The 27,347-nt window shown below is 43.3% G+C and overlaps 1 protein-coding gene across 3 annotated transcripts; it reads left to right on the top strand.

Annotated features, from left to right (window-relative positions):
• Positions 1-664: 664 nt before the first annotated feature.
• Positions 665-23,849, top strand: RRP1B (ribosomal RNA processing 1B). 3 transcript variants are annotated; one of them, XM_048290041.1, is made up of 16 exons: positions 665-876; positions 4,999-5,081; positions 5,956-6,013; positions 6,691-6,776; positions 7,781-7,842; positions 9,229-9,358; positions 10,763-10,827; positions 11,337-11,500; positions 11,717-11,808; positions 13,103-13,200; positions 13,649-13,668; positions 14,082-14,207; positions 14,899-15,641; positions 18,501-18,647; positions 19,383-19,449; positions 20,520-23,849. In XM_048290041.1, the coding sequence occupies exons 1-16, from the start codon at positions 744-746 to the stop codon at positions 20,708-20,710; spliced, it is 2,265 nt and encodes a 754-aa protein (XP_048145998.1). In that variant the 5' UTR covers positions 665-743; the 3' UTR covers positions 20,711-23,849. The 3 variants fall into 3 exon arrangements, with proteins under 3 accessions (XP_048145998.1, XP_048145991.1, XP_048146006.1); XM_048290034.1 differs by having other exon boundaries at positions 666-876; positions 11,714-11,808; XM_048290049.1 differs by lacking the exon at positions 665-876 and adding an exon at positions 1,995-2,734 and having other exon boundaries at positions 11,714-11,808.
• The last annotated feature ends 3,498 nt before the right edge of the window (positions 23,850-27,347 follow it).

The raw sequence follows: 27,347 nt of genomic DNA, 5'->3' as shown, positions 1-27,347 counted from the left end.
AGGGAGTGACAGCAAGTTGGGAGGGAGCGCTGATCTGCTAGAGGGCAGGAAGGCTCTGCAGAGGGATCCGCACAGGGTGGATCGAAGGACAGACGCCCGTGGTGTGAGGTTCAACAAGGCCAACTGCTGGGTCGTGCACTTGGGTCACAACAATCCCTGCAGTGCTACAGGCTGAGGCAGAGAGGCTGGAAAGCTGCCCGGAGAAAAAGGACCTGGGGTGCTGGTCAGCAGGGCTGAACATGAGCCAGGTGTGCCCAGGTGGCCAGTGGCACCTGGCTTGTGTCAGCAATAGTGTGGCCAGCAGGACCAGGACAATGATTATGCCTCTGTGCTGGGCATAGGTGAGGCCACACCTGAGGTGCTGTGTCCAGCTCTGGGCCCCTCGATTCGGGAAGGACGTGGCACTCAGTGCCGTGGGCTGGCTGGCACGGTGATTATCGGTCACAGACTGGGCTCGATGATCTCGGAGGTCTTTTCCAGCCTTAATGACTTTGTGATCTCTGGGGTGCAAAGCCCCGGGAGACCTCGGCCGGTGCCTGCCGTGGGTGCGCCCGCCCCGCTGGTGCCGATGAGCCCCGAACTCCGCATCGCGTTCCCCGCGGCCCTCCCTGTGCCCATCCCGGTGCCCCGCCTTCCCTGCGGTGACGGCGGAGCCCCGCGTCGGTGACGGCATCAGGCGGAGTCCGGCGCGGTGCGGGCCGGGCCGGGAGCGGGGCAGGAGCGGAGCAGGGCCAGGCCGGGCCATGGCTCCCGCGGCCGTGCAGCCGCCCGAGGTGCAGTTCGCGCAGCGCTTGGCCGCCAACGAGAAGCGCATCCGAGACCGCGCCCTCAAAAAGCTGCGGGGCTACATCGGCGTGCGGACCCAGCGCTCCGCCGGTACGGACCGGGGCGGCCCGGGGGTCGGGAGGGACCGGGACAAGGACAGGGACGGGGACAGGGTCCCGGTGCCGTGGCGAGGGGCGCGGAGAGAGCGGCGGCGCCGGCGGACGGACGGCATGGGGAGGGAAGCACCACGTGTGCGCCCAGAGCCCAGCGCGCCTCCTCGGGGCTTCTTTCCGGCTTGGTTTGGGGTTTTTTTTTTGTTCGTTTTTTTTTTGTTGTTGTTTTTTTGGAGGTTTTTTGTTGTTGTTGTTTTAATTTTTGATTTATTTATTTTTATTTCGTGTATTTTCCTTTTCCCTTTTTAACTTTTGTTTAACTTTTACGCATGTATTTCACCGTGTGTACGCACGTTTTGCCCCGGTGCTGCCGCAAGCGCAGCCCCAGCACTCGGGAGCAGAGGGACTCGTGGATCCTCGCCCGGGAAGCGTCTCCGGACACTGGAGGGGCTCGGGAAGGATCAGCTTGGACCGGGGGAGGGTCTTGCTGGCAGCATTAACAAATCTGGGATGGGAGCAGCGTGGCTCATGTGCTCTCGTTCCCAAGAAACAGGGTGTAAATGCACTGATCCAGGCTGGAAACTGCCCTGTATATGCAGCATGAAGTTTCATTTTCTGCTGTTTCTGTGAGGCGATGTTTTTTTCCGTGACTGATATTCAGGAGCATTGGAGGAAATTGGGGAAGGTTCAGGAGTGTTTCAGCACTTGTGTAATTGAAGCTGATTCTGTTACCCATCTGGGCTATCTCCACATTCATAGTATCAAAAGTTTTTCTGCCAAATTTTTCTATAAATTCAACGTGGAGCTATATATTGGCACTTTAGAACAAGAGTTCACCGGTGTTTCTGGGGACAGTTTGAGTCTGGCAATGCCAGTCTGAAGCTTCCTGCACCTGAAAGTGTCTTGTGCACAGTTTCCACATGGATGTGGGTTTTTCCTATATGTTATGTTATATATAATATATATAATGTAATATATAATCGATAATTTATATATAATTTTTATAAAATATATTTTATAAGCTGGTTCGTACATGATTTTATTATCATACATTTAAATTATGTATTACTGTATACTGCACCTATATTTTATATCTGTGGCTTTGGGGAACCAGCCTAGACCTGACCCCAAGGGCTAAACTGGAGCTGGAGTAATGGTTGGACCTGAGTCAATTCCTTGAAAAGACTGTAAAATAGATATTGTTTATTGCCTTTTCAGGTAGTATTTGTCCCATTAGCCGCATCTGACAGAGGGAAGGACACCTAGGATAGCCCTACAGGGTCAGGCCAGAGAGCCAAACAGTCATTATCCCATTCCTGACAGTTAACATAAATCTAGGGATTGCCTGGGGACTAGGTCAGTGTACATCATGTACCTCTCAAGTACTCTTTGAGCCTTCAGCTATTTTTAGCTCTAGAGACTTTCTAAGGGGGAGTCTGTGTTCAGCAGTGCTCTGTGCATCTCACTGCAAAGTGCAGATTCCTTGGAGTTTGTGGAAGTAGCCACAAGAAGGCCAGGAGTACTCCTAACTGAGGGAAAAGGCTGCGGGTTCAGGTACTGACATCATGAAACCATCACAGGGAAATTGCTCAGTTGAGCTGTGAACCTTTTGCATGTTAAAATCAGCACACCATGGAATGCAAATGAGTAGGAAATAAGGGTGACTAATTTCCAGAGCTCTTAGATTTACTTGCTGGTAGATACTATTCAAACTTGAAACAAAGGGTAATTTCTTTGGGCTTGGAAAAAAAGCATGTTCAGGAGAGAAGGGGATTTATTAAGTTATTTATTAATTAGCAGCCTTATATCCATCCAGTGTTCTGAGAGGGATGAGGCTCACACACCACACAACCCAGGTAAGATGCCCTAACCTGAGGAGCTGAGAATGTGCTGGCTTTTGGAAGAAGTGCTGGAGTTCACCCGATGTTCACAGTGACTGCTCAGTGTGGTCTGTGCTAAGGCTGCGGGAGCTTCTTCACAGAGCCAGAGCTCTTAATTTTCAGCAAGAAGTTAAACTCTGTGGGAGGCATAGAACTACCTAATGAACTGATGAGAGGATAGTAAGCAGAAATAACTTCTGGTAACAGAGGAAGCATTGCTGGGGGGTTTTCCTGTCTGACAGAGCTGCACTTACTCGGGCCCAGATCTGTGAAGGATTTATGTAATTTCCACTGAAATGTGCCTGTGTGGATCTGGTCCATTGCAATTATCTAGAATAGGAAAAATTGTAACAAATTCAATGATAGCAGTGTCAAAGCTGCCCAGCTCCCAGACAGAAATGCTGACAAGGATTGCATTAAAGTAGCTGTGAGTGGTTGTAACATGTTAATCCCAGCTCCAACAATACATAGGAACAGAGTTACAGTGCACAGGGACAGTTACAATTCAAGCCCTAAAGCCAAAATCTTTCTCAGGATAGGTTTGAGGTATAGAAGGCCTTCAGTTCTGTGGTTGCTAATATAATGCATTCAGGTTTTAAAATAGCCTTACTTGAATGATTATTATTTACCAGCTGTGGCTGGGGTCGGCACGTAAAATTTAAAAACAGAAAACACAATCTTGAAACTATCCTTTTGAGCCACAAGGATAAGAAACTTGCTGTAAAACCTTTTGGTCAGAGTCCTATGTCAAATGGACACAGGACTGCCTCAGGCACTTTAAAAAGCCCTGTATGTATGAAAAGCAACCCCATGGAAGTCTGTGTTTTCTTCCCTGAAGGTTCTCAAGCGTTGGAACAGTCTGTCCAGGGCAGTGGTGGGGTCACTGTCCCTGGAGGGATTTAAACGATGTGTAGATGTGGCACTTGGGAACATGGCTTAGTGGTGGCCTTGGCAGTGATTATCTGAGAGGTCTTTTCCAACCTGAATAATTCTGTGATTCAATTCTGTGAACTCCTGAGCCACATTTATAGGTAGCAGGTGATACTTCTGTCTGATGCCTCTGTAGGGTTAATGCTACCTGTGAGGTTAAACCTGCTTCTTACCAGTCAGTATGTCACATATAATTCCCTTAAGAAATGTTATTAATTTTAATATTTCAATGAATAATTAAACAGTGAATTAAATTGTTTCATATTTTATCTTAACATTACTGTCAAATCGAAGTTAAATTCATAATTAAGGCTTGATATTACTGGACATATGGCTTCCTACATAGTATTTTGCATATTTCCTCACTTCCTTTCTTTTTAACCAAGCAGGACTGCAGATGATTCCACTAGCATGTTTGCAGGTGTTTTTGTCTGAGTGATAATTGCTTTCAAATGACTTGGTCCAAGGAAAAGGTGCACAGTTCAGGTCTAACGCTGGGTCTCAGGCTTTTTGACTGACACACTCCTGAGACAGTGGTCTTTGTGGAGCAAATTTCAGCTTACTGACGATGATGACCTTTTCAAAGTGATTTTTCACGAAATTGCTTGGGAGTATTTAGTAGGCCATAGTTTGAAAATAGCTGTAGTAGGTCATTGTAGCTGCCTTGTAACAATGTACTGTTACAATTTTACTTCACAGAAATGTAGTTGATGTAATGAAAAATCCAGTTCTTGAGCAGCTATTATGACTTCCATGTAGTACTTTACTTCTGGAATATGAAAATACTGTTTTGCTGTTAAAATTCAGGTGTTACTACACCTCAAGACTAACTATTGGAAGTATTTAATATAGAAATTTAATATAGAAATAAATGTGTTGATTGCTAGAAGTTTATTCTATCAAAACAAACTCCTAGTAAGGAGTAAAACTATTGGTAAAGTGAGACAAGTTAAAAACAACAAAACAAAACCCATCATGTCTCTTGTAAAATTAGTTCTGATGCCCTCATTAAAAATTTCTTTCAGATTTTGTGTTGAAAATATGCCAGAGAGATTTATCAGAATTATCTTGGTATTCATCTTACCTGTGATTGCTTTGAAATCTTTGTTGTTTCAGTACAAGGTAGAATCTTACAGTCATGGAATCACTGTTCTATGCCTAACTGCCTTCCAGTTAATGTACTTACAGTAGGAACCAAGGGAAAATAACAAAAACAAAGAAGAAAGCAGGGAGCAGAGGGAACTGCATGAAAATATTTTGGTGGAAATGTGTGGTTTTTTCCTTTCATTCAGACTTTTTCTGGTCTGTAGGTGGCTTCAGCCAGGAAGAACTGCTGAAAATATGGAAGGGCCTTTTCTATTGTATGTGGATGCAGGATAAACCTCTGCTTCAGGTATAGTAACTGGGTTTGTGTTTGCTTGAGGGGGTCCCTCCAAAATACACTCTAAGGACATACTAATTTAGAACAGGGAAAATTATCTTTTTTTTTCCTTCCCCTGCAGCCTATCTGTGGCACATGCAGGAGAAGAGGTGACTGTAACTCGGTGATCTGAATGTGAGCGGATCATGTTTGGACTCACCTTCTGAGGGGCAGGTGTAGCTGTTTACCTTTCAAAAGGAGAGCTGAAATAGATGCCTCATGAAATGTTGATTTGGTGTAACTAAAGCAGTAACAGCAGGTTGCCCTTAACTGCTATAACATTTGTGCAGATTTCAGTGTGAAAGTTTCCATTTCCTTTTCCTATGTTAGTTCAGTAGCACTTCATCTACTACCAGCTTTGTCTCTACTATGTATTTTGGTCAACTTCTACTAGTTTGTCTCCCTACCTTCAAAAGATACTGGTTTTGGAGTACCAGCTCTCAGTAACCTCAATTTTCAAATCACTTGTCTGCATGAACAGGGTTTATCTCACACATGGCCCAGACAGCTCCACAGAGATGTATATGAGAGCAGTGCCCCATAAGTTTTACATCATTTGTTAATGGGATTCTTCTCCTCTTAATTTAATATTGTCTGCTGTCAAAAAGATGATTTGTGCCGAGATCTGGTAAAATGAACAGGTTTTGATACCCTTGAAACTTCTCTTCCAGCTGACCTAGTCCTAGTGGAAGGATAACTGCAGTCCTAAAGCAGCTGTTGAGAGAATATTTCTCATTCTGAGAGATGTTTCATGAAATTCATACTTCTTGCTGTTTGCTGGTTGTGTGTTTAGTGAGGAGACCAAACTCCAAAACATGCTACACTAACTATATTTATTTACTTTTAGGAGGAACTTGCAGCCAATATCTCACAGCTTATCCACGTGTTTCAGAATACAGAGACTCGTAAGTACTATTTAATTACCTAGTGCTTTGTAAGGTACTTCCCTCTTTGGTGATTCCACTATCACAGTGCCAGAATACAGACAGACAGATGGGGTGCTGCTTTGGGGTATTTTTCTTTCCTTTTTGTCCAACTGGTGTATGTGATTGCATTAAAGGAGGTGCAGTTTTTTTCTGGCTGCTGCAGAGGAAGAGTTGTGTCTTTAGTGTGATACAGGTGAGATTTTGCAGGACAGGTAGCAAAGCAAACTTGTCCCCTTACTTTTCCATTCTGTGTAGACTGCTCTGCGTATTTCCTGCTCAAAACCAACCTTGTTTCATGAGCTGTTAAGCCCCTGGTATTCAAAATGCTCATGAAATGGAGTACTCAGTCAATGCCAAAACTTGCATGGGTAGAAATGAGGGCAGAATGGATATTTTCCTTTAACTTGTGCATATATAACACAAAATAGATGCAAATCTGTCCCTGTAACTGTTTTTAAAAGTAGCTGTGTGCCTTTTCTTGTATTGTTCTCAAGTTTAATTGACTCTTGTACCAGTCTCAAGCCTGTCTTCCCGTAGCTCTGTCCCTGTCACTAGGAGAATCCTAGGGAACTGCATCCCTTTCTTGAGATTCTTTCAGGTTAGCAAAATAACCCATTGTGCCAGACATGCAGGTGTTTTTCCTTGCTCCCTTGCAGGACACCTGTTCATCCAGACATTTTGGCAAACGATGAACCGGGAATGGAACGGGATTGACAATCTGCGTCTGGACAAGTACTACATGGTACTTACACATCTCTGGGTGGGGTTTTCTCCTAGAAAACATGTGGTGCTGGTGTGCTGGAAGGTAGCTTTGTCTGCACATGCCTTGGTGTATATTTTAAGAGAAGAGAAGGGATCATCTTCTTGACTCATTGCAAGAGATGTTTGTTTCAAAGGCTTTCACTCACCACTGCGTGAATCTAAAAGCCAGTGCAGTTTATATCTCTATATATATATTAAGTGCTTTCCCTCCTAACTCAGTTATTTTTTTCATTGATTTATATATTGGAATATAAATACTGTCTCAAAGGACACTGTATCAACATCAGTTATATAGATCAGGCTGTTTAAAGACTCTTCTATAAAAGACTCTGCACCAGAACCCCAACTTTTCACCAGTAAAGTATCCACTGCAGTACATTCAGTTGTCAGAATTCTTTCTATAGGAAACAGAATATTAAAACAAGTACTAAAATCTTAAAAAGCGTACCTTTGTAAAGAACAAAATCCCATTATCTTCTTCTTTGAAAGAAGGTCATTACAGGCACATTCACTCTTGGTTTTTCTTTCCCAATATTAGCAGATAGAAGTTATTTTAGTAAGTGAGGTGTTTTGAGCTAGTCGAATGTAGTTACATATCACTGTCTCTTAGTGCAAGTTTTGAGTAAATTAAATTATTATTGTTATCATCTGTCCCATATTGTTGAGCCAGTTTAAGATGTGGCTTTTCTTAGATTAAGGCAGAACTTAATGAAGAAATCAGGGGTGTGAATCAAGAGAAAGCTGTATAGTAGAAATGATCATGGATTTTTCTGTGCTTAGCATATGAAAATAGTTTGTTGCCTTTTTTTGCTTCACAGCACCCTTCTGTTGCATTACATGATAGACAATCTGTCGAAATGTTCATGAGGCACCTTCCACCTTGTGCTTAAGAGGTTTACCAAGAAATCTGTTCCTGTTACAGTCACAGTGACTCCTCTACCCGTTTTCATAAACAAAATGTGTAACAGATTTTGTGCTTTGCAGCTGATGCGTCTGATTTTGAGGCAATCCTTTGAAGTGCTGAAAAGAAATGAATGGGATGAGGGGTAAGCGGATTTCTGAATGTTGTTGCATCATAAACAAGTCACCCAATATACCTGTATTCAAATATATTTTCATTTAATAGATCCTTTTTTTCCATAGATGCTACTGTCATGAAGTCTTAACATTAAGGCTTATTTGTCCTTTATATCACTTACTTTGTTTAGTGACATAGTCAGGTGTTACACTTCATTAAATTGAATACAGTATTTAATGTATTTCATTTTCTGATTTAGCCAGAAGAGCTATCAATGAAATATCACCTGCAGGGAGTGCAGACAGGGGACCTGCATCCCCAAAAATATGGAAAAGGAATTTTTTTCTTTGTTTATGTTGGTTTTCTGATTGGCTCTGACTTATTTTTTAATATTTATTTTACTATGATTAATCATGGCGAGTTCTCTTCTGATAAGACGGAACGCCTTAATTGTAAACTAGCTTCCTATTTGTTGTAAACATCAGTGGTTTTGGTTGTATTTCTTCCATATTCTATTAAAAGGCAAATAATTGCAGTCATTTGCTCTGTCTAGAGCTCTGTGCCACTTCTAAGCTTGTTGTCTTTAAATCTATGAAGAGATTTACATCTTTTAATTGAAAGTGCTCGATAACCCAGTGTTAAGGTTATGGTTTCTCTCTCTTACCCTCTGAAATGTGGGATGCACACAGGCATGTTTTTGTGGAAACAGAAAGGAATGCAGAGCTAAAGAACACCCCATCCCTCCTGTTCCACGTTAATTTTGCACTGGGTAAATGCCCTCAGGTTGAAGAGATGAAAATGTTCCTTGACAGGAGTAGAAGGTGTGGGAGGAGGTTTGATAAAGCTGAAGCCCTTCCTCCCACACACATGGTCACCCAAACTGATCTCTGACAAGGTTTCTAATGGCTTTGGCCTCCATCTTGCACTGGAAGGCGGCAGTGTGAGAAGAGAGCATTGTGATTCCTTTATTTGCAGAGTGAGGAAGCTCAAGAACTGCCTTTCCCTCCCCAGGTGGAGCCGAGAAGCTGCCTAGCATGACTTTCTTTCCTCTTGCCTTTTAAAATGCTTTTGAAGAAAGGTGTATTAAAGTAAAACTGAAAGAAGGTTTATGGGTTTTCAATGTTTTGAATTCTCTTTGGGACTGGAAATGTTTGTTCTGGGCAAAATTGCAGGAGGTCCCAAAGAACGCCAGGGGAGAAAGCTTGGAATATACAAAACTTCACTCTCCTGAAAGATAGCAATGATAGGCCTCAGGAGAAAAAAAAAAGGAAAAAAATTCAAATTGGATAGTTGTCCATAACAGTAAAGAAGTGGAGTTTGTTTTCAAGAGGAGTTTGTTTCCAAGGCAGATAAGACATGAGCAATTGAATATGAATATCTTGTTCTTTTTTTTCCCCTTTATTATTTTTTTCAGTCTAGTTGAACCATTGCTGCAGCTATTAATGAAAGAAGTTATGGACCCAGACAGCAATTCTCCCACTGGGATAAAGTTCCATTTCATTGATATCTATCTGGATGAATTGGCTAAAGTTGGTGCAAAGGAGGTTAGAAAATACTTTGTCATTTTCTTCCTGATTGATGTTAACTGTGGCATGGAGCATCTTAGAAGAAATGTAATTTTTAGATTATGCAATTTTTAATTGTTCTAAATATAGCATAACAACACTGAGTAAGCCTGAAGAAAGTGACTTACTACAAGTTACACTTTTACTTTTATTCATGTCTTTGACAGTGAGAATATTGTAGTTTCTCTGAAGTTCCTGAGTACTGCTATGCTGCTCCAAATTGAGGTTGGAAAAATAGTGATAGAAAAGTTAGACCATTTCTCATTTGTTTGTTTCAGAAGGGACTCAGTGTAATTTCCCTTGTGTGAACTTGTTTTTCAGTTCTTTGCTTTTGCAAAGGCTGACATAAAGCCTGCTCTTGGCTCGTTATGTAACACCTAAATAGAGAAAGAAAGTGAGCTTTCACCATTGTCTAATATTTGCTTATTGTTGTCTGTGCATTGTGCAGTTTACCCTGCATATCCAGATGTTTGTTTTGCTGGTGACATCTGTCTTGCCCTGCTGTGTTTTGCTGTGACAGTTAATTTGTGACTCTTAATTTTGGCTGCTGTTCCAGTGGTGCAGAGTTTTGCAGCAGCAAAGCCAAAGTGCATTCCTCCTGTCCCTGCACCCTTCTTGCTGCCCCACGCTCGTCCCAGGCTCCTCCTCAGTTACTTCCTTTTGTCTCTGGCTTCTGATACTTCTCCTTGCAATGGACAAAGCTGTTTGCAGTTTTCCATTCCTGTTCCTTCCAGTCAGTATTCAAACCAATCCTGCCTGCAGTTTTGTGGTTATGGATTGTGGAGCAAGACAGAGATGTCTGCACCAGAGAAGTGCCAGAGCTTGGTGCCCAAATCATTTCTGCAGCTCCACAGTCATACAACTGTAGCTAAGCCACTCACTGGAAGCCTGGAGAGGGGAGTGAGTCCCCCAGACTATTTGCAATCACTGATGATGCTCATAAATTGAATTTTGAAGGGAAGGATCTTGATCTTTAGCTCTATTGTAGCTGACAGTGTTTTGGTGCAAGCAGCCCAGTTAAGAGTAACCCAAATCTTACTCTTGTCTGCTACAGACCTTCTTTGGGAAAGTAAACAAAATTGTTTTAAGTTTTCTCTGCCTCCTGTTTCCATATCTAAAGTAAGAAGCCTTGTTGTATTTCTGTACGCAGCAGAAAAAAGTCTGCAAGGCAGTCAGTGTTTTTATAATACTTCCAGGGAAATCTGGAAGTTGATGGTAGCAGTGGTAACAAAAAGGCCCTGGATACCTCTGCCAGTTGGAATTAGATAATATGCTGAAAGACTGTTAAAGAAGATTCCTGTACAAACACCAATATTCACGGAATTTCAGTGTACACATACAGTATTTTCTGTACTCACAGGATTTTTCTTTCTAATCAAACAGCTCACAGCAGACCAGAATCTCAAGTTTATCGAACCTTTCTGCAAAATTGCTGCCAAATCAAAAGAGTAAGTTCAATGACAGGATAAATACATTTTAAGAATTAAGAAACTCTGAATATGGTAATAAATGGATCAAAGAGTCATAATTTCAGAATGTAGAAAAAGAAGGGTATTTTACCAGCAATGTTCACAGTCATTTGAAGCTAACTTGTGTTTATCAAAGCTATAGATAGTCTGCATGGATTTATAAGAACTATATCAACCTCTGTTGATTAATTTGTCCAGTTATTTTAATTTTTTAATGCATAGAGCAGCTGAGCTGGTTGGCTTCTTTGCAGTGTAATATAGGTCAGCATACAAACAGTGAAATTTAAGAGGGGCACATTAGCAGGACACTGCTTGGATTAAAGGACTTCTGTTTAGGGAGTAACAGGTTCACTTCCATCATCTGAAGAGCGTGGTGTTCTTCCACGTTCTTTCTTACCCATTTTCCCTCCAATTCCCCCTTTTTTAATGTGAGAGGCAGGGGTGTTTATGGTCTGCCTTTGGGCTCACCCTGCTCTCCTGTGACACAGTCGCTGCATGCTCCATGCTGTGGCCACCGGCATCTTTGAGATGATCGTGGATCAGTCCCCCTTTGCCATCGAAGACCTGATGAAAGAGCTGGGTACCCACAGTGATGAAGAGGATGCTTCTGAAGAAGGCAGAGAGGAAAATGAAGAGGTGCTTAAAACCAAAGGTGAGGAGAAAGCTCTAAATTGCCCTGGTAAGAGTTGCCAAGATGGAAAAATTTGTTTCCTGAAAATACTGCTCTGAACCAATCAAACACATGCTCAGGGTGTTTTGAGGATAATTGTGTTTTCCCATCTTCCCTTCAGATGTGCTTAATAAAGTTTGTTCTTTTGGAGTCACTATCTCAAACCATTAATATTCAGTCTTTTTTCTACAGTAGCAGACAGATGTCTGTCAAGAAAATCAGCACAGAGCTCTGAAAAAACAGAGGATATCAATGAAAATTCTGATGATGGGATCGGGACTGTTCTTCAGGTTTGTGGCTTACTTACTCTGTTATTGTTACTTCTTTTTCCCCCTTCCTTTCAAGAGGTGCCGAAGTAAAGGGTGTTAAAGGATAGACAGGTTACAAAATTTCAATCTCCTTTTGATTTAATGTAAGGTGGTATTTATGTAATGTGTATTCTGTGAGTGGTAGTAAAATAAATCCATTTCTAAATTCTAAATTCCTCTTTCCTCTCTCCTGTATCTTCTGTTTTCTGCTCCTTCCTTCCTGTTTCAATAATTTAAAAATGTGTGTGCTAAAAGCCAAGTCAGTTTGGGTGGGTGGGGAAGCAATCAGCCTAAGTTTCATTGAAAATGGATGATGGGATTGATGCCATGAAGATTTTTGCCTTTTCTTTTATACCCCTGTTATGCCTTTTTACAACTTCTGTACTCCTAGTGCTTTTTGCCTCCGTTCTTGGACTTGTTTGTCAAGCTGAGAGACTCAACATTTTAGAAGCTTGGTAGCCAGGGATCAGTGTGCCCCAGAGCCCAAGGTCCTCTCCAGAACACATTCTGTAAACCAAGAGAGAACCATCCAGGGGAAGGTTCCTTGGGGAGGGGGGGCTCACTTGAGCCTCTCACTGGGGAATCTTTGATAGATCTGCTAATTAGTAAAACCCATAATGTTATACCCAATCATTTGGGGTATATTCGGCGGGGTGCATTTCAATCCATATGACCTGGACGTGTGCACCTAAGGATCCTTAAAAATAAATACCAAGGTAAAATCCCTTTTCCCCTTCTAACCGTGTATGACTCTTGATTTTAAGACCAGGAAAAGGCATCAGGATGCATAGGAGAGAGGATAATATGTTACAGTTTGGGTTTTCTAGACCCAGGGCCAGTGCAGTGTAGTGATTTTGACAGATCCTCCCATCAAACACACATGCAGGTGGATACACTTCATGCATCTGTGGCTTTTAAGCAAGAATTAGGACATGACACACTTTAAATCTGATATTTAGCTAAATATTTATGGAAGTTTTGAAGTGGGTTGGCTTCTCTCTTGAGTAAGAATTAAGGTTGGGAACGTTTGAGAAAGTGATACCAAGTTCAGCTGTTCTGTTAATGAAGCAGCCATCTGTACAAATCAGTGTGTGAAGGGGGCGTAAATTTCAACAGAGGAAAACATTTGGGGTTTAAAGGAAGTGTCTGTTTCAAGATGTGCATCTTTACAATTTACCTGTTGAGCTTAATACTTGATGTACTGGTAACACGAGTTGCACTGAGTTATCTTGCATGGATAAACTAAGAAAAGCTGCATTGTACTTCCCCCCAACAGTTTGATTACAAGGCTGTTGCTGACAAAATCTTCGAATTTGCAAGCAGGAAAAATACACCTTCCCTGAACAGAAAGCGTCTGTACAAGCTGGTCAAAAAGTGAGTTCTCCTGAAGTTCACCTTTTCCTGAACAACTTCCATTTGCTTTCTGTCCAGCCTCTCTTGTCCTGGTGATGGTGTCATGCTGTTCCTCACTGGTACCAGACAACTGCAGCCAGTTGGGGTTTATCTGCAGAGCTTTATCTGCACAGGGTGGGTTTGTTCTGCAGGATGTGACATCAAGTTTTGTGTGACACAAGGAACAGATGCAGAAAAAATGTTGAACTGCTGTTTTCTCAATCCTTTCAGTGATTTGGTTTGAGTTTGGGGGTTTCTGAGGCAGATCTCTTCTGGAGTGAGTTCTCTGTAACTTCCTATGCAAAATATGTTGTTCCTATTTTGACAAAACCATAGTAAGTGCAGTAGTGCTGTTCTGCTAGTGTTATTATCAGTGCTAAATGAGTAATAATGTTTTGGTTTTTCTTTTCTCCCTTCCTCTCCCCTCCAGGTTCCAGGACTTAGCAGAAGGTAAGGACTGAGCACCAGACAGAGACAGCAGTTATTTTCCATTAAATGATATATAATGCTCCCACACGATATGTACTGGAATTTTTTTTTCTCTTTTTTAATGTCTATTTCAAGAATATTGTATTGGGAGTTTTGTGGGTTTTTTAAAGCTCATTAAGACACATTACATGGTTTTGGTGAGATGGCCAAATTCCTTTCACAATTTGAGCAACCCTGTACTTTGTCCTGAAATAAAAGATGATTATTTTTGCTTAAACAAATAGGAATCAGTCATATGTTTTTCTTTAAGGTTGGGTGGGGAAAAAGGAGTTGTTTTTTCTTTCTGTGGGAGTTACACTGTATATGAACAGTTCATATAACTGTTCATAGAAGTAGGACTCGCAGTTTTCTGATACCTTATCCTTTCTCAACAGGAATCTTCCCCCAAGATATTCCTGAAGATGTTTCTACAGATGAAGACGATGATGAATTCGGCAGGCAAAAGCGAAAGAAAAAAGCTGTCAAGCCTTGGCAGCAAAATGAGCTGGAAAAAGTAAAAGGTAAGGCAAGATCAACCTTTGGAAAAGAGACAATTTGCAGTGACTTGTGCAGTTTGGCCAAGTGTCAGATACCAGCTGTTCTGAGGATGGCAACACTGTTGTTCAGGATGTGCTGATCTGTAGCCTGTTGTGATGAGGGTTAAATGTGAAATTAAGTTCTCTTTGAAAGTGGGGGGAGTTCTCTTACCAATTCTGAGGCAAGCATCACCTCAAAAATTTCAGTCAAAAGCAGAACTGGAAGCAGGTGTTTGCATCGCTCCTTTGAGCAGGTGAATTTACTGTAGGAAAGCAGAAACATGTCAGTCTTAAAACAGGATGAGTGTTGAAATATAAGAATTTGGGGATGCGGGATGCTGGAATACTGAACCCCTGAGTTGCCCTTCTGATGGGCTTAACAGGTGGGTAATAACTCTTTCTAGGGATGTTGCTATGAAAAATAAGGTTGCCACAGGGAATGGTTTAGATCTTAGCTGTGACAAGGCAAAATTAGCAAAGTATTAATTAGGCCAGACATCAGCAGACTGCAGTGTCCTGAGCAGCTGTAACAGTGAAACTGTTGTGCAGGCTGATAACAGGAAAATGGTACACCTATTTTAAAAGAAAAGAACAAAAAAAAAAATAGAGTTCAGTTGTTTTAAGTACCTTTGTGTTTCACATCTGTGTTATGGCATTCTTTTTGTGATGGATTTAGAGGATAAAGAAGAGCTTTCAAGTGTGAAGGTGTCATCAGTTTCCCAGAGGAAGAGGAAAAAACGGAAGAAGAGGGACAGCCCAAGTGCTGATTCTGGAACAGCTGATGGAAATTGTGAGGAGGGAAAAGCTGAAACATCTGGATCTGATGCTTCTAGCCAGGAAAAGGTGCCAGAAAATAACAAGGAGAGGAAGAAAAAGAAATTGCTAGTAAATGAGACCAGTGAGACCACAAATGTAGCAACTGACACCAGAGAAAATCACAGTATTTCTGCGCAGAACAGTCTGACTGACGCAGAGCAGAGTAAAAAGAGTCATTTGAAGAACGTGAATCCAAAAGTGCAGAATGTTCCTGCAAAACCAGCATGTCAGAATGGACCAGCCAGTGCCAGTGCAGCAGAGGATGTCAACCCATCTGTCATGCCATCACCTCCTAAGGCTATGAAAAAGAAGCAGAAAGCAGGGGCTGTCCTGGTGAATGGGGAACCCCCTGTGCAGCAAACTGACCTGAAACCCAACAAGGAAGGTGTGCTGGGGACCCTGCCAAGAAGGGCAGGGTCTGAATCTCTGCCCTCCAGAAAGGTCACAGTGAAGACAAAGACAAAGTTAGGTGGTTTGGAAGGGATGAAAGTCTCCAGTCAGAATGCAGCAGCCCTGAAAAAGAAGAGAAAAGTGAAAGAGGTGCTAAACTCAGTCGAAGCCAATGGAGTTCTGGAGACTGCATGCAAGAAAAGCAGGAAGGTGGTATGTACATCTCATTCTTTTCTCTGCCTGCTTCAGGAACTGCCAGGCTCATTTTCAAATTTGGCTTTAGCTTTCTGAGCATGGGGCTGCATGGGCTGCATGCTGATGTCATCATGCATTGCCACCAAAAAGAACTTGATTCCCCAGAAATCCACACACTGCTACAGTGTCACACCCTGCTGTACAATGACACTAAATCCTGTGCCAGCCTCGCAGCTGGAAGAACCCATCTAGCTGAAAAATGGGATGTTACGGGCAAGATGGGGTTGTCTGTCTTTCTTTTTTTTTCTTTAGTCCCTGCGTTAATTATTCTTTTGCATTGGGTCTCTGGTTGAGCTTTACATGCTTACATGTAAGCATGCTTACAAAGGGCATCATATTTTGACAAGACAATGAGAAATGGGAAGATGGAGCATCCCCTCTGCAGCAGCAGCACACAGATTAGGATAAGCTCCTTGTAAAATTGCCCACAGCATTCCAGGAGTGGCTTCTTTTGCTCACTCACTGCTCCATCTTAAACAAACTGATAGGACTGTCAGGGGAAAGTATTTGGGGAAAGAGAATAGACATTGGAATAGAGAATATGACCCTGTGACCTTTAATGTCATCAGTGGCTATGTAATCACATTTATGAATGATCCAGTTTTTTATAAAGACAGTACTCTGGTTTTTTTGCTAGGAAGGTCTGCTTGTAGTCATCTTCTTCAAAAATGTATATCTTGCAGTTTGGGAACAACCTATTTATTCCCCACCATCTCCCACCCCCATTTTCTTTTTGGCAATAAGTAGAACAGGGTTGATTTTTCTCAGTGATGTGAGTGTCAAAAAGCACTTTGCACTGTGTAATTTTGATAGTGTGGCTAAGAGAGAGAGTGCAGAGGTTCTTCCCTCTCCAGCCACTGAAATGATTTTTAACTGCTCATTTCCCATGTGCATATTCACCCTAACACATTCAGGGGTTTACTTACATTCTTGGAAGTCTTGCTGACAATCTCACTTTGGTGGAAAAAAAATTCATAAAGCACAAATGAGATTATGAGCACATAAAAGAGTTAAAAGTGCATGTTATGAGCCTATGAGCTCACCTCTGTTTGACTTAAGTTTAAAACTCTAGAATTAGTTAAGTAGTGCAGCATTGTATATGAAGATACAACTATTCAGTCCTTCACAGGAGAAAAAATTCATATTGGAACTTTGCTTAAATAACAATAAAATAACTGACATTTTCTGGTTTTTGATGATAAACTCCTGAGGGGGACTATTCAGACTGCATTTCTCTCACTGCACAGCTTTCCAAGTAGGAACCATTGGCTTTGTCTCCTGTTGTCTCAATATTCCATATCTCACACCTGGTTTTTCTTTGGCTTTGTCTCCTGTTGTCTCAATATTCCATATCTCACACCTGGCTTTTCTTTGTCTATAAAAGTTTAGTTTCTAAGAAAATATGATTATGACACCCCCATCTCTTTCTTTAAGACTTTGCTGTAACTGACCAACAGGTTCCAAGACCTGTGATAGATTAAAGATAAGATGTTCCTGCAGACTTCATGGAAATGAGTTGTTGGCACAAATCAGTGTAAGGCACTGAGGGAAAGGCAGCAGCACAGCCCCAGCACCGGCTTGTTGACTGTCAGGGCATGGGCTAGTGGGTCACTCTTCACATGTAGAATTCCAAAGAAATTATGGCATTTGCTTTTAATTGCCCAGTTCACATAGTTGTGCGTGTGCTGAAAGGGAGGAGAGGGATGGAGACAAGGAAAGATACATGGAAGCTGAGTCAGGAGGAGAGGGAGAATACTGATGAAAGAAAGAAGAGGGCAGGGTAAAGCTAAAATGCGTAAATGCAGAGGAAGTTAAGCTTTGCTAATTTTGTTTTCGTTGCTTGAGAAATAACATGTTGTTTTATTTCCTGATTTTAATTATATAATCCTGGCCCTGTGCCCAGAAATAAGGGGCATGTTTTGATTCTTGATTTCAAGGACAACACACACCTCCAGAGAAATAGCTTCAAATATTCAGAGGAAAGAGGAGGAGAAGGGGAAAAAAGCTGACAAGATCAGCATTATTTCAGAGATGTCTCCACAATTCAGAAAGCTAAAAGTCTTGTGGGTTTTCCCTTTATTTAAAGCATAAGTGATTTTCAAATCAAAAGAGGCCATATCCTCTGGACATTTTCCACAGCTTTCAGTGAATTCCTTCGGAATTCCATGTCTGTAGGTTGATGAGAAGCATAGCTGAACTTCCCCTCACCACAGTCCACAGGTATCTGACTAGTCCACAGACAGCAGGTTAGAAAGCTCTGCCAGTGCAGGTCCTAAGAATTGCCTTGTGCTGGAGACAAGAATTGCTTTAAATCCCATAAAAGTATGAATTTCAGGCAGCAAACCAGTAGCACTACACAACAGCTGGATTTCTGATAATATAGTCACATTTTTTTCTTCAAGCTCTCCATCTTAGCCCAAAGTTGTGTTTGTTCATTAGTTATTTATCTTATTCATCCAGAAGTACCACGGAAGAGTTTTTGCTTATGGTGAAGGGAAAAAAAAGATCACTTGTGCGCTGGAGAGCTGGATCAATTGTGAAGTATCCTCATGCACATGGAGAAAATGTGTTTGCACTCTGATGGGCTTGGCAAATCCATTGCAAATTCTTCCTTTTGTGCTTTGCAATGACTTCCCTATTTCTGTGCAGAGCTTGCCTTAAACTTCTGCTTTCACTCATGCTAATTGCAAAATTACCTGCTGAGAGTTAAATATGATGATTAGCTGATGTGAGTGTGTAGTCAGCACTGATCCCTGCGCCAGGTATTAGTTAACTACAGTACTTTGTACTGAAGCATTTTTCCCTTTCCCTCCTCAGGAAAGCAGTGCTGCTCTGTCACCATTAAAGAAAAAGAAAGTGAAACCAGCAAGTGATTTTGTAAAATTTGAAAAATCAACTGTACCAAAGGCAGTGTTCTTCAGGAAAGCCAGAAGCGCCATCTCTTCCACCAGGACATCCATGCAGGTAAGGTGATCTCACAAAGGGCAGCTGAGTCTGGGGACAAATGTCTTCCCAGGCAAGCTCCCCAGCTTGCAACCTCACTCGTGCTGTCTTTTCCACTCTGTGTTAGTCTCCTAAAATGAGCAGATAAAACTGGAAATGCTGAGGCATTTCCCTGTAGACAGAGTCAAACACAGCTTCAGAGTTTCAGAAAATGAGTTGTAGATGTCTCTGAAATCTCTTCTTCCTTCCCCTCTGCTTTCAACCTTCTTGTTGAACACACACCATTCTGAATCTGCTCATTTCACAAGAAAGCAAAAGCATAAACTGATTTTCAGTCTTGCAAAGGGACTTTGAGCCTCCATTTCTTCTCATTTGTGGAGAGTGGCAGCAGTACAGGGCTTCAAAAGACTGCCTTCTTCTCTAGACCTTTTTAACATCGAAAGCTTTTCAAGTCCTCTTAGTTTGAGGCCTGAGTGCAGTGGGGCCAGTCTGTTTAACACACAAATATCTTCTTGTTTGTTGCTGAATTACATAATGACATTAAGGAGAGTATGTGATTTCTGCACAAATGGAATATGTTTGCTTTTGGCTAGAAAAACAGTGCTGTCTTAGCAAGGGTCAGTGCCACAGGATTGGGGCAGTTCTAAACCGACTGAAGGAAGCAGGTTGCTTTACATCAGTGGGGTGCAGGTGAAAGAACCCACAGCATTGCCTCAGAAGTCTTATTTTATTTCATGTGTTTATTTTGCTTTATAGCTGAACAAGCTGCAGTCGCCCAGCTCCAAAAAAGTCACGTTTGGCTTGAATAAAAACATGACTGCAGGTGAGTCTGACATGTGTGTGTGTGTCCACAGTCTCTCTGGTAGCTGTACATACTCACACACCTGTAGAACACCTCTAGAACAGGATGATTCTGATCCTTTTTTGTCTCAATATTTGTATTTCGTTTACAAACTCTCCTCAAGTTCCTTTCCAGAGGAGATGGTAAAGTTCAGGCCATTCAGCCCTGCAGCTAGACTTGAGCAGTTCCAGGGTGCTGGATTAGTGACCTGCAGAAGGAGCCTCATGGATGGAACACTGCAGCAGGGTGATGGACTTGCCTTCCTGAGCTGCCTCTTTGCAGGGCTCCTCTGAGGGAAACACGTGCACTTCACAGTCATCATTGCTCACTTCTGTTTCCCAAGGCAAAGGTGCTGACATGCTGATAAAATCAGACTTTGTAGTAGCAAAGTTTGCTTTTTATCTTGGCTGCCTGTGGTTTATTAATGGTTATGAGTAGATAAATGTCACTTCCCTTCTGTAAGCAGACAGTGTTTTCCCTGTTAAATAAATGTCTTGCTCCATAGCACAGAATTATATTCCATGTATTCATTTAGGTATTTTTTAACTCTCTGAGGTGTGCAATAGGTCAAGTTCAAATTGAGAACAGTGTATTTAGGTAAATGTCTTCATGTTAATATAACACAGGTGAACAAAATGAAAAACAAATGCCTCCCTGCTGGCTGAAAGGATGGCCAGGAGACTCTGGAGCTGTTCAGCAGTCAGAGCAGAGACACTTCTTACCCACTGTGATCTTTTAAACTCCAGTGTGGCGTTCTTCAGGATAGCTGGAGCACTTGTGTCTGAGGAAAAGGCCCAGAGTCTCTGGTGGTCTGTGGAACCATCGGGAGGATTCTCAGTGGGTTGCAGCAGACCCTGTTCCCCAAGGGACTCTGCTGAGAGATGTGCTTCACCACCATCTGTTTTCTCTGCCAAGTTCTTAGGCTTCTGATGCTTGCTGGGCTTGAGGATCTAACTCAGGCTTCCAGGGCTGGGAAATTCCACAGTTGATTGATAGGCCCAGTTGTTCCAGGGGTTGCATTTCTTTTAACTTGTTGGCTTGTTTTTCAACAGAATTTAAAAAGACTGACAAAAGTATATTAGTGAGCCCAGAAGGACCCTCCCGTGTGGCTTTCAATCCTGAACAGAAACCTCGTCATGGGGTGCTGAAGTCACCCACAGTGACCCCAGCAAAAGAGCCCCAAATGAAGAGACCATTTACTATGTCAGCTAAGAAGAGACCAACTGCTGTGGACTTCTTTTAAACCAACAAGTGTGGCCTACTTTTGTACAGGACATTTTGCTAACCTAGAATGTTCTCTGGAGGTATTTTGAACTTCTTTATTTTTTTAAGTTAATACAAATTGTATATACAAAATTCTGATTATGACCTGGGTCATTGCTATTTTGAAACCACTTCAGCTCTACCTTGAAATACTTGTTTTGTCTATTTACAGAAAAGAAACAAAATCCAATCTCTGCTCAGGTTTGGTCTACAAAAAGTATGGTCTCTGCCCATGTCATTCCCAAGAGACTTGTCCATTTAATTAAGGAATGTTCAGGGTTTGATTGTTCCAGTGATTTTTTTTTTTTTTTTGAGCCAGTGTAGGACAACTTGCACTTCATGCTGTCAAACTGTCTTTCATTGGACAGAATTTAAATTGGCAAAAGGCAATGCAGGTTTTAAGCCTACTTGTTCGTGTATTTTAAAATTCTGTCTGTCATTTTTCATGTGTCACCCCTGGCATCCTGTTAATTCTTCTGGAAATAATGATTACCTCATGTCTCTGTTTAATAACAGCTGGACTTGGGCAGCTTTGCAGCTAGCAAGCAAGCTTTCCCTGGGATAAGAAACCCTTAGCTGTTGCTCAAGTGGTCACTGGTGCAAATAAACCTTCACAGCAGGTTGCCTGCTGAGTTGGGAACAGGTCACCACATTACTTGCAGTAACACAAGTGCCAAAGCTGGCTTGAGCCTGTCACATTTTGAGCTGACTCCTTCTCTTCACTGAACTGAAATTCATGCTCTTGCGCAGGAGAAATCTTTGGTATTTCCAGGTCTTGCCCCAGCCTCCACTGCTGCCTTTCCTGAAGGTCTGACAAGACTCCTGGTTTTCTGATTTAGCAGCTGGTGTCACCACATTGTGCCAGAACTCAGCTCTCATTCAGTGCATGAACCTCTGACTGAACTGAAGTGAGCTGGATAGTGCATCTCTGGGTAGGACACACATCTCCCTGAGAGCTTTGGTGCCTCTCAGTACAGGGTGAATGAAACTTTACAGCCCAGGCAGCTTGGTTTTGGTTTTGATGTAGAATCAGATGTCCACTTGGCATTTCTCTGAGTTCAGTTTTTATTTGGATATTTTATCACTACTCTGCATGTTTTGTTTTTAATTTGCTTATTTGGTAAAGATTGAGGTGCATTGCTGCAAGTGATCATTTATGTATTCTGAAGGGGAACAGTGAGGAGGGGGAGAGCAAATTAAATTAAAACCTTTTTTGATACAATTGGAAGATTTGAAATCTTTCTTTGGAAATTTTCCTTACATGAACGAGGCAAAGACTTTGCAGCAGCTCTCTACATTAGAACTCAGCTTGGAAGCAGAGCCTGGTGCCAGAGCAAAGCTTTTCATGAAGCTTCACACCAGTTATTTCTGTGATCCTGTAAGAGAGAGAGTGAACCTGCTTCATTACCTTGTCGTAGGATAACTGGATTATCAGTTAAATAAACTGATAAATGTTTATTTACCTACTTCAGCCAACAGAATTACATTTTGTGACCTTTTGCATACTTTAATGCTGTTTTTACTAGTCCTTGATGTTGACTGTCCTCTGCCAGATTACTCCTCATAAGCAACTGTATCAAAACTGTTCTTTTGTAGCTCATCTACAATTGCTTCAAAATACTGGGGTCCTGCTGGTTGGTCTCAGCTACTCAATTGTAATCTGTCCCAGCTCTCGCACTAAGTTTGTGGCAGTCCACGGTTTGTGGTACTGCCAGAAATTAATTTTGCTCTTGTCTTTTCTCATTTACAGTGAAGGACTGAATTTAATTTGGTTTTGGTATTGGTGTAGGCTGTATCGGTCTCTGTGATCAATAAAGAACTCTGGAGAATACATTGATAAATTAATTATACTTGTTTATGCAAGTATTATTCACTATGTGTTAAAAAGCTCATTGTATATTAGCATAATGGATTTTGTTGAGAAGATGATGGTAAGTAGGGTGTGACAGCCTGTTCAACATGTTGTACTGTTACTTTGTCCTGTGGGTGAAAAGTCTCCTGTGGAATATGCATAAAACCATTTGTATGTGCATGGTTGTTACTGCCTCAGGTTGCAGATGCCACGTTCCTCCAAGGATAGAGATGCAAACAGTCACTCGGTGGATCTGGTATGCACAGAAAAATTCAGGATCAAGACACATTGGGGTTTGGTTTGGTTTTAATACATATAACTTATTATGGAAAGGTATTGGCTGTCTGGATCTGTTTCTGTTGATTGTAGATCCACTGAACCTATTGCTTGTCCAAATATTTTGTTGCCCACAGTGTTAAATGGAGAGGGCAGAAATGGCAGTCAGGTTTTTACCTAAAGTTTTATTGATGTGATTGCTTGTTGCAAGGCATCCATAATCCATCTGTGCCATGGAAATGGTGCAATGTTTTGTAAATATACCTATGAGGTGGGTATTGTCTGAAATTTCATTCAGGACAACTTTACAAACAAAACCCAACCACCGTCAATGCAGTTTATTCAGCATTGTTGGGTTACATTTGAATACATTACCCAAATTATTTGGATGGTGACAATTCCAACAAACATTGAAGACAAAAAAAGAAATGTAACATGCAGTATCCATTGCACAGATACAATAGTGCTGTGAGGAGAGATGTATTGGTAAGAAAAGAGAAAGGAAAACTCATCTGACCTGTTTGATGTCACTTCATAGGTTTTTTTTCAGTGTTATTCCAGCTCCCCAGCTGCCAGCCATGCTCTGAGTCAAAAGTAACATGGCCTCACTTTTAAAGGATGGTGTATTTTAATGATTGTCTCTGCATTTTTGTTACAAATCTGAACAACTCTGTATTTGTCAAGCTCTAATAGTTTATAATTCTTCATAGCTTCAAGAGAACTCAAAAGCACAAAATTAATTCAGCAAGGCAAAAAGTTGAAATTCTATTTCAATTATTGGATATGCAAGATCTCTTACAGTTTGTCAAAGCTGTGTGACTTGGAAAGCATCCAGTGCCCTTTGTCATGAATTACCTGCATTGAGATCTCATTAGAGGCAGGAAAAAAAAGTATCATGTTATGTTCCTCTGCAAGAGCATTGTTAATACAAATAACAGTGTCTAAGCATTATATCATTTAATCTAGTCCAATAAACCATATTTTTTGTGGACATTGTATATTGGGTAAATCTGTGAATTTCAGAAATTTGGAGAGGGTAACATCTGGGGGGCCACTTGAAAGCACAAAGGAAGTTTTTCTTGCTGGTGTACACCTGCTATCTGTCTTTTATTTAACAGTATAAAGAGCCCAAACTGATCAAAGCTCAGACACCTTTCGAGTAGGCTTGGGACGGGACGAAGCTGTTCATACACCTTGAACTTCTTCCCTTTGTAACTGGGTCAGAGACAGCAGCATCTAAAAGATTGCTCAGGAGAAACTAGCAGATCACACACTGTCACTGCTTGGTGATGAAAATTGGTAACTGAAGTGATAATGTGGCAAGAAGTGCACTGGAGAGAGCCAGGATAAGTGAGAGATGGACAGTTTGAAAGCTGCTGGCCTGATTGTTACCAGCAGCACATCCAAAAGAGCTCTGCACATAGAGAAATCCTGCACGGGGTGCTACATCCCCACCTCCGGTAGTGGGAGGCCCTGCACCTGCTCAGGATCAATTAAAATTAATCAAGGTGTCTTGATAGGCGCAGAATTTTCAGGAATGCAAAAGTAATTATTCAGACAAAGAAAACTGATCTATCCCTACTAGTAAAGTTAAACCAGTTTACCTGAATCCTCAGGTAAGGCAGGAACAGATTTCCTTCAGAGAAAAGTTGTGTGAAGGAGGTTGGCCCAGAGCCTGTGCAGCATCCTGAGGGGGTGACACAGGGTGGCTTCAGTATGGATACATTAATAAAAGATGCTGCTTTTCCAACCAGGCTCACCTGTGCCTGGTCCATCTCGGGAGCCAGATGGGGCCAGGGAAAGCAGCAGAGATCTGAAATTCTGAAACTGAAACAGCTGCAGTCTGTGGCCAAGTCTGTGTCCCTGGGCAAGCCATTCAAGAGCCCCGGGGCCAAGGCAGAGCCCTGAGGGATACCCCTTGTCCCCAGCCTGCAGCTGGACATGGAGCCAGTGCCCAGAACTCCCTGGCTGTGTCCATCTGGCCAGTGGCTCGTGCCCCAAATAGCCCAGCCTCCAAAGCCAGGGCTCTGCAGGGTGGGGCTCGGGGTGTCCTATGGGACCGTGTCCAAAGCCTCCCAGGGCTCTGGGCACATCAGGGGCTACAAGTGCCCGAGTCCGGGGCTGCTCCGTGCCACTTCAGTGGGGTCAGCTGTTGAAGGGCCCTTTGTGACACAGGTGTGTGGTGTGCCCTGGGGTGCCCAGTCCCAGGAGAGCCGCTCTGTCACGAGGAAGCAGCTCCCCTGAGAGCCTCTGTGGCACTGCGTGATGGAGATGCTCACGGAGGAGGTGAACCCCAACTCCCCCCCTGCCATGGAGTAGCCAGGCCTGTGGATGAGGCCGCAGGTGATGGCCAGCCCCGGAGGGAGAGGGGAAAGACGGAGCTGGGATGGGGCCAGAGGCAGCTCCCTTGGGGCCAGGGCTGGGCAGGTGGCTGTGCCAAGGCAGTCGCCTCCTTCCCCCCCAGCCGAGGCACAGAGCCAGGGCCGTGCCCTGCACTGCCCCTGCTGCCCCCGCAGCCTCTGCCCTGGGTGGCTGGAAGCCCTCGGGGAGCAGTGGGAGGGGGCAGTGGGGGGGACAGAGCTGCCAGGGCCACAGACTGTGGGGTGGGACTTGGCCAGGGAGGAGAGAGAGTGGGAACCCTACATGGGCCAGGAACTGCCCCAGTGGGGAAATGAGAGTGTCCAAGAGCTGGAGCAGTGGGAAGATGAGAAATATCAGGAGCCTTCGCAGTGGGGAAATGAGAATGTCCAAGAGCTGGACCAGTGGGAAGATGAGAAATATCAGGAGACTTCCCAGTGGGGAAATGAGAATGTCCAAGAGCTGGAGCAGTGGGAAGATGAGGAAAACCAGGAGACCTCCCAGTGGGGAAATGAGAATGTCCAAGAGCTGGAGCAGTGGGAAGATGAGAAATACCAAGATGTGTCCCAATGGGAAGTGGAGGAAGACCAAGAGCTGTCCCACAGGAGAGATGTGAGGTGCCAGGAGCCTTCCCAAAGGGGAGATGTGGATGTCCAAGAGGTGTACAAACGGGAAGACAAAAGAGACCTGTCGCGATCAGAAGGTGAGATAGACCCACAGCTGTACCACTGGGAATTTGAGAGGCACCAAGAGTTACTCAAGTGGCTGGACATGGGAATCCAAGAGCTGTCCCAAGAAGAAAATGACAGTGACAAAGTGCTTCCCCAATGGGAACACTCAGTTGACCAAGAGCTGTCCGAAGGCGAAGTCGGACGAGACCCAGAGCTGTCCCAAAGGGGACACAAGAGAGACACAGAGGTGTCGCAGGAGGACTGGGAACAGATCGCCATCCACACCATCTGGGTCAACCCCAAGTACCCACAGCTGCTGCAGGACCCCGACGCTGCTCCCCAGGACTCGGCCAAGGCAGCGGCTTCTCCGGCCTCGGCTGAGCAGGGGAAGGCAGCAGGGGCACAGAGCCAGGGCCCTGCCCCGCACAGCCCCTGCTGCTCCCCAGGCCCCTCAGCTCCCCAGCCGGGAGCCCTCGGGCAGCGGCCGGCGGCCCCCAAGAATCGCCCGTCCCGCTTCAGGCGGGCGCTGCGGGCGCTGCGGGCGCTGCTCCGCTGCCCCTGCCTGCGGCCACGGCCGGACAATCAGTGACCGCTGCCCGCGCCAGGCCGGGCCCCGCAGGTGGCGGCCGGCCCGGAGCCTGCCCGGCGTCCTGAGGGAGCCACACGGGCTGCCTTTGATGTCCAGGTGTCAGGGACATCAGTTCCTTGTCGGGAGAATCTCCTGGCTGAGGCTTAGGGCTTGACAGGCACCAGTGGTGTCAGAGCTAAGGGCAGGTGCCCAAAGCCTGGGGAGAGGGAGCTCCTGCTCAGAGGGGACACCAAGGATGCAGGAGGGACAGGCCACAAGGACATTCGGCAGAACTTCCCAGATGAGGAAGAAACTCATAAAGCCAACTCAGCAGCTGTGCTGAAATCAGCTCTGACCGGGGATAAAAGTGCTTCAGGCACGGGGAGACGGCGACCACCGACCCCCAGCTCAGTGACCCCAGAAACCCAGAGAGAACAAAGGAAACTCTTCAAAAGAAGAGACAGACCGAGCACAGAGAAGGACTAGTTAGCATAAGGAGCAAGGAAATCTTTTAACCAGTAGAGGAAAAATATTAATATTGAGATATTAGTCCATGTACTAATATTAATTATTAATAAGTTATTTCTAATCAAGAATAGTCAATAATAAAAGATTATATTAATATTTAATACATACCAAAACAAAATACTATTATAAAATACAAAGATAAATTTTGTGTATTATTTTATATTAAATTAATAAGAGAGCCACATAATTGGTAGCCAATGAACATTAATCCCGTTTTTGCTAAAATGTATAAATAGTGAAAAGTTTGATAGTTGCCGTGCTAGCTTTGCGCATTTGCCACCCAGCACCTCTTTCTGTGCAGAACAGTAAATAAAGGAAATACTTGAACTCTGTGTGGGGATTGGCTTCTTGCACACTGGGTGAA

This window comes from Corvus hawaiiensis, chromosome 2 (assembly GCF_020740725.1).
Source record: "Corvus hawaiiensis isolate bCorHaw1 chromosome 2, bCorHaw1.pri.cur, whole genome shotgun sequence".
Lineage (NCBI taxonomy): Eukaryota > Metazoa > Chordata > Aves > Passeriformes > Corvidae > Corvus > Corvus hawaiiensis.
The sequence above is the reverse complement of the archived record's forward strand: the minus strand, read 5'-3'. Positions and strand labels throughout refer to the sequence as shown.

Coding starts and splice junctions, on each gene's coding strand:
- RRP1B (XM_048290034.1), top strand. CDS start 744: ATGGCTCCCGCGGCCGTGCAGCCGCCCGAGGTGCAGTTCGCGCAGCGC. Junction 13,669..14,081: donor GTTCCAGGACTTAGCAGAAG/GTAAGGACTGAG, acceptor CTTTCTCAACAG/GAATCTTCCCCCAAGATATT. Junction 14,208..14,898: donor TGAGCTGGAAAAAGTAAAAG/GTAAGGCAAGAT, acceptor TGATGGATTTAG/AGGATAAAGAAGAGCTTTCA.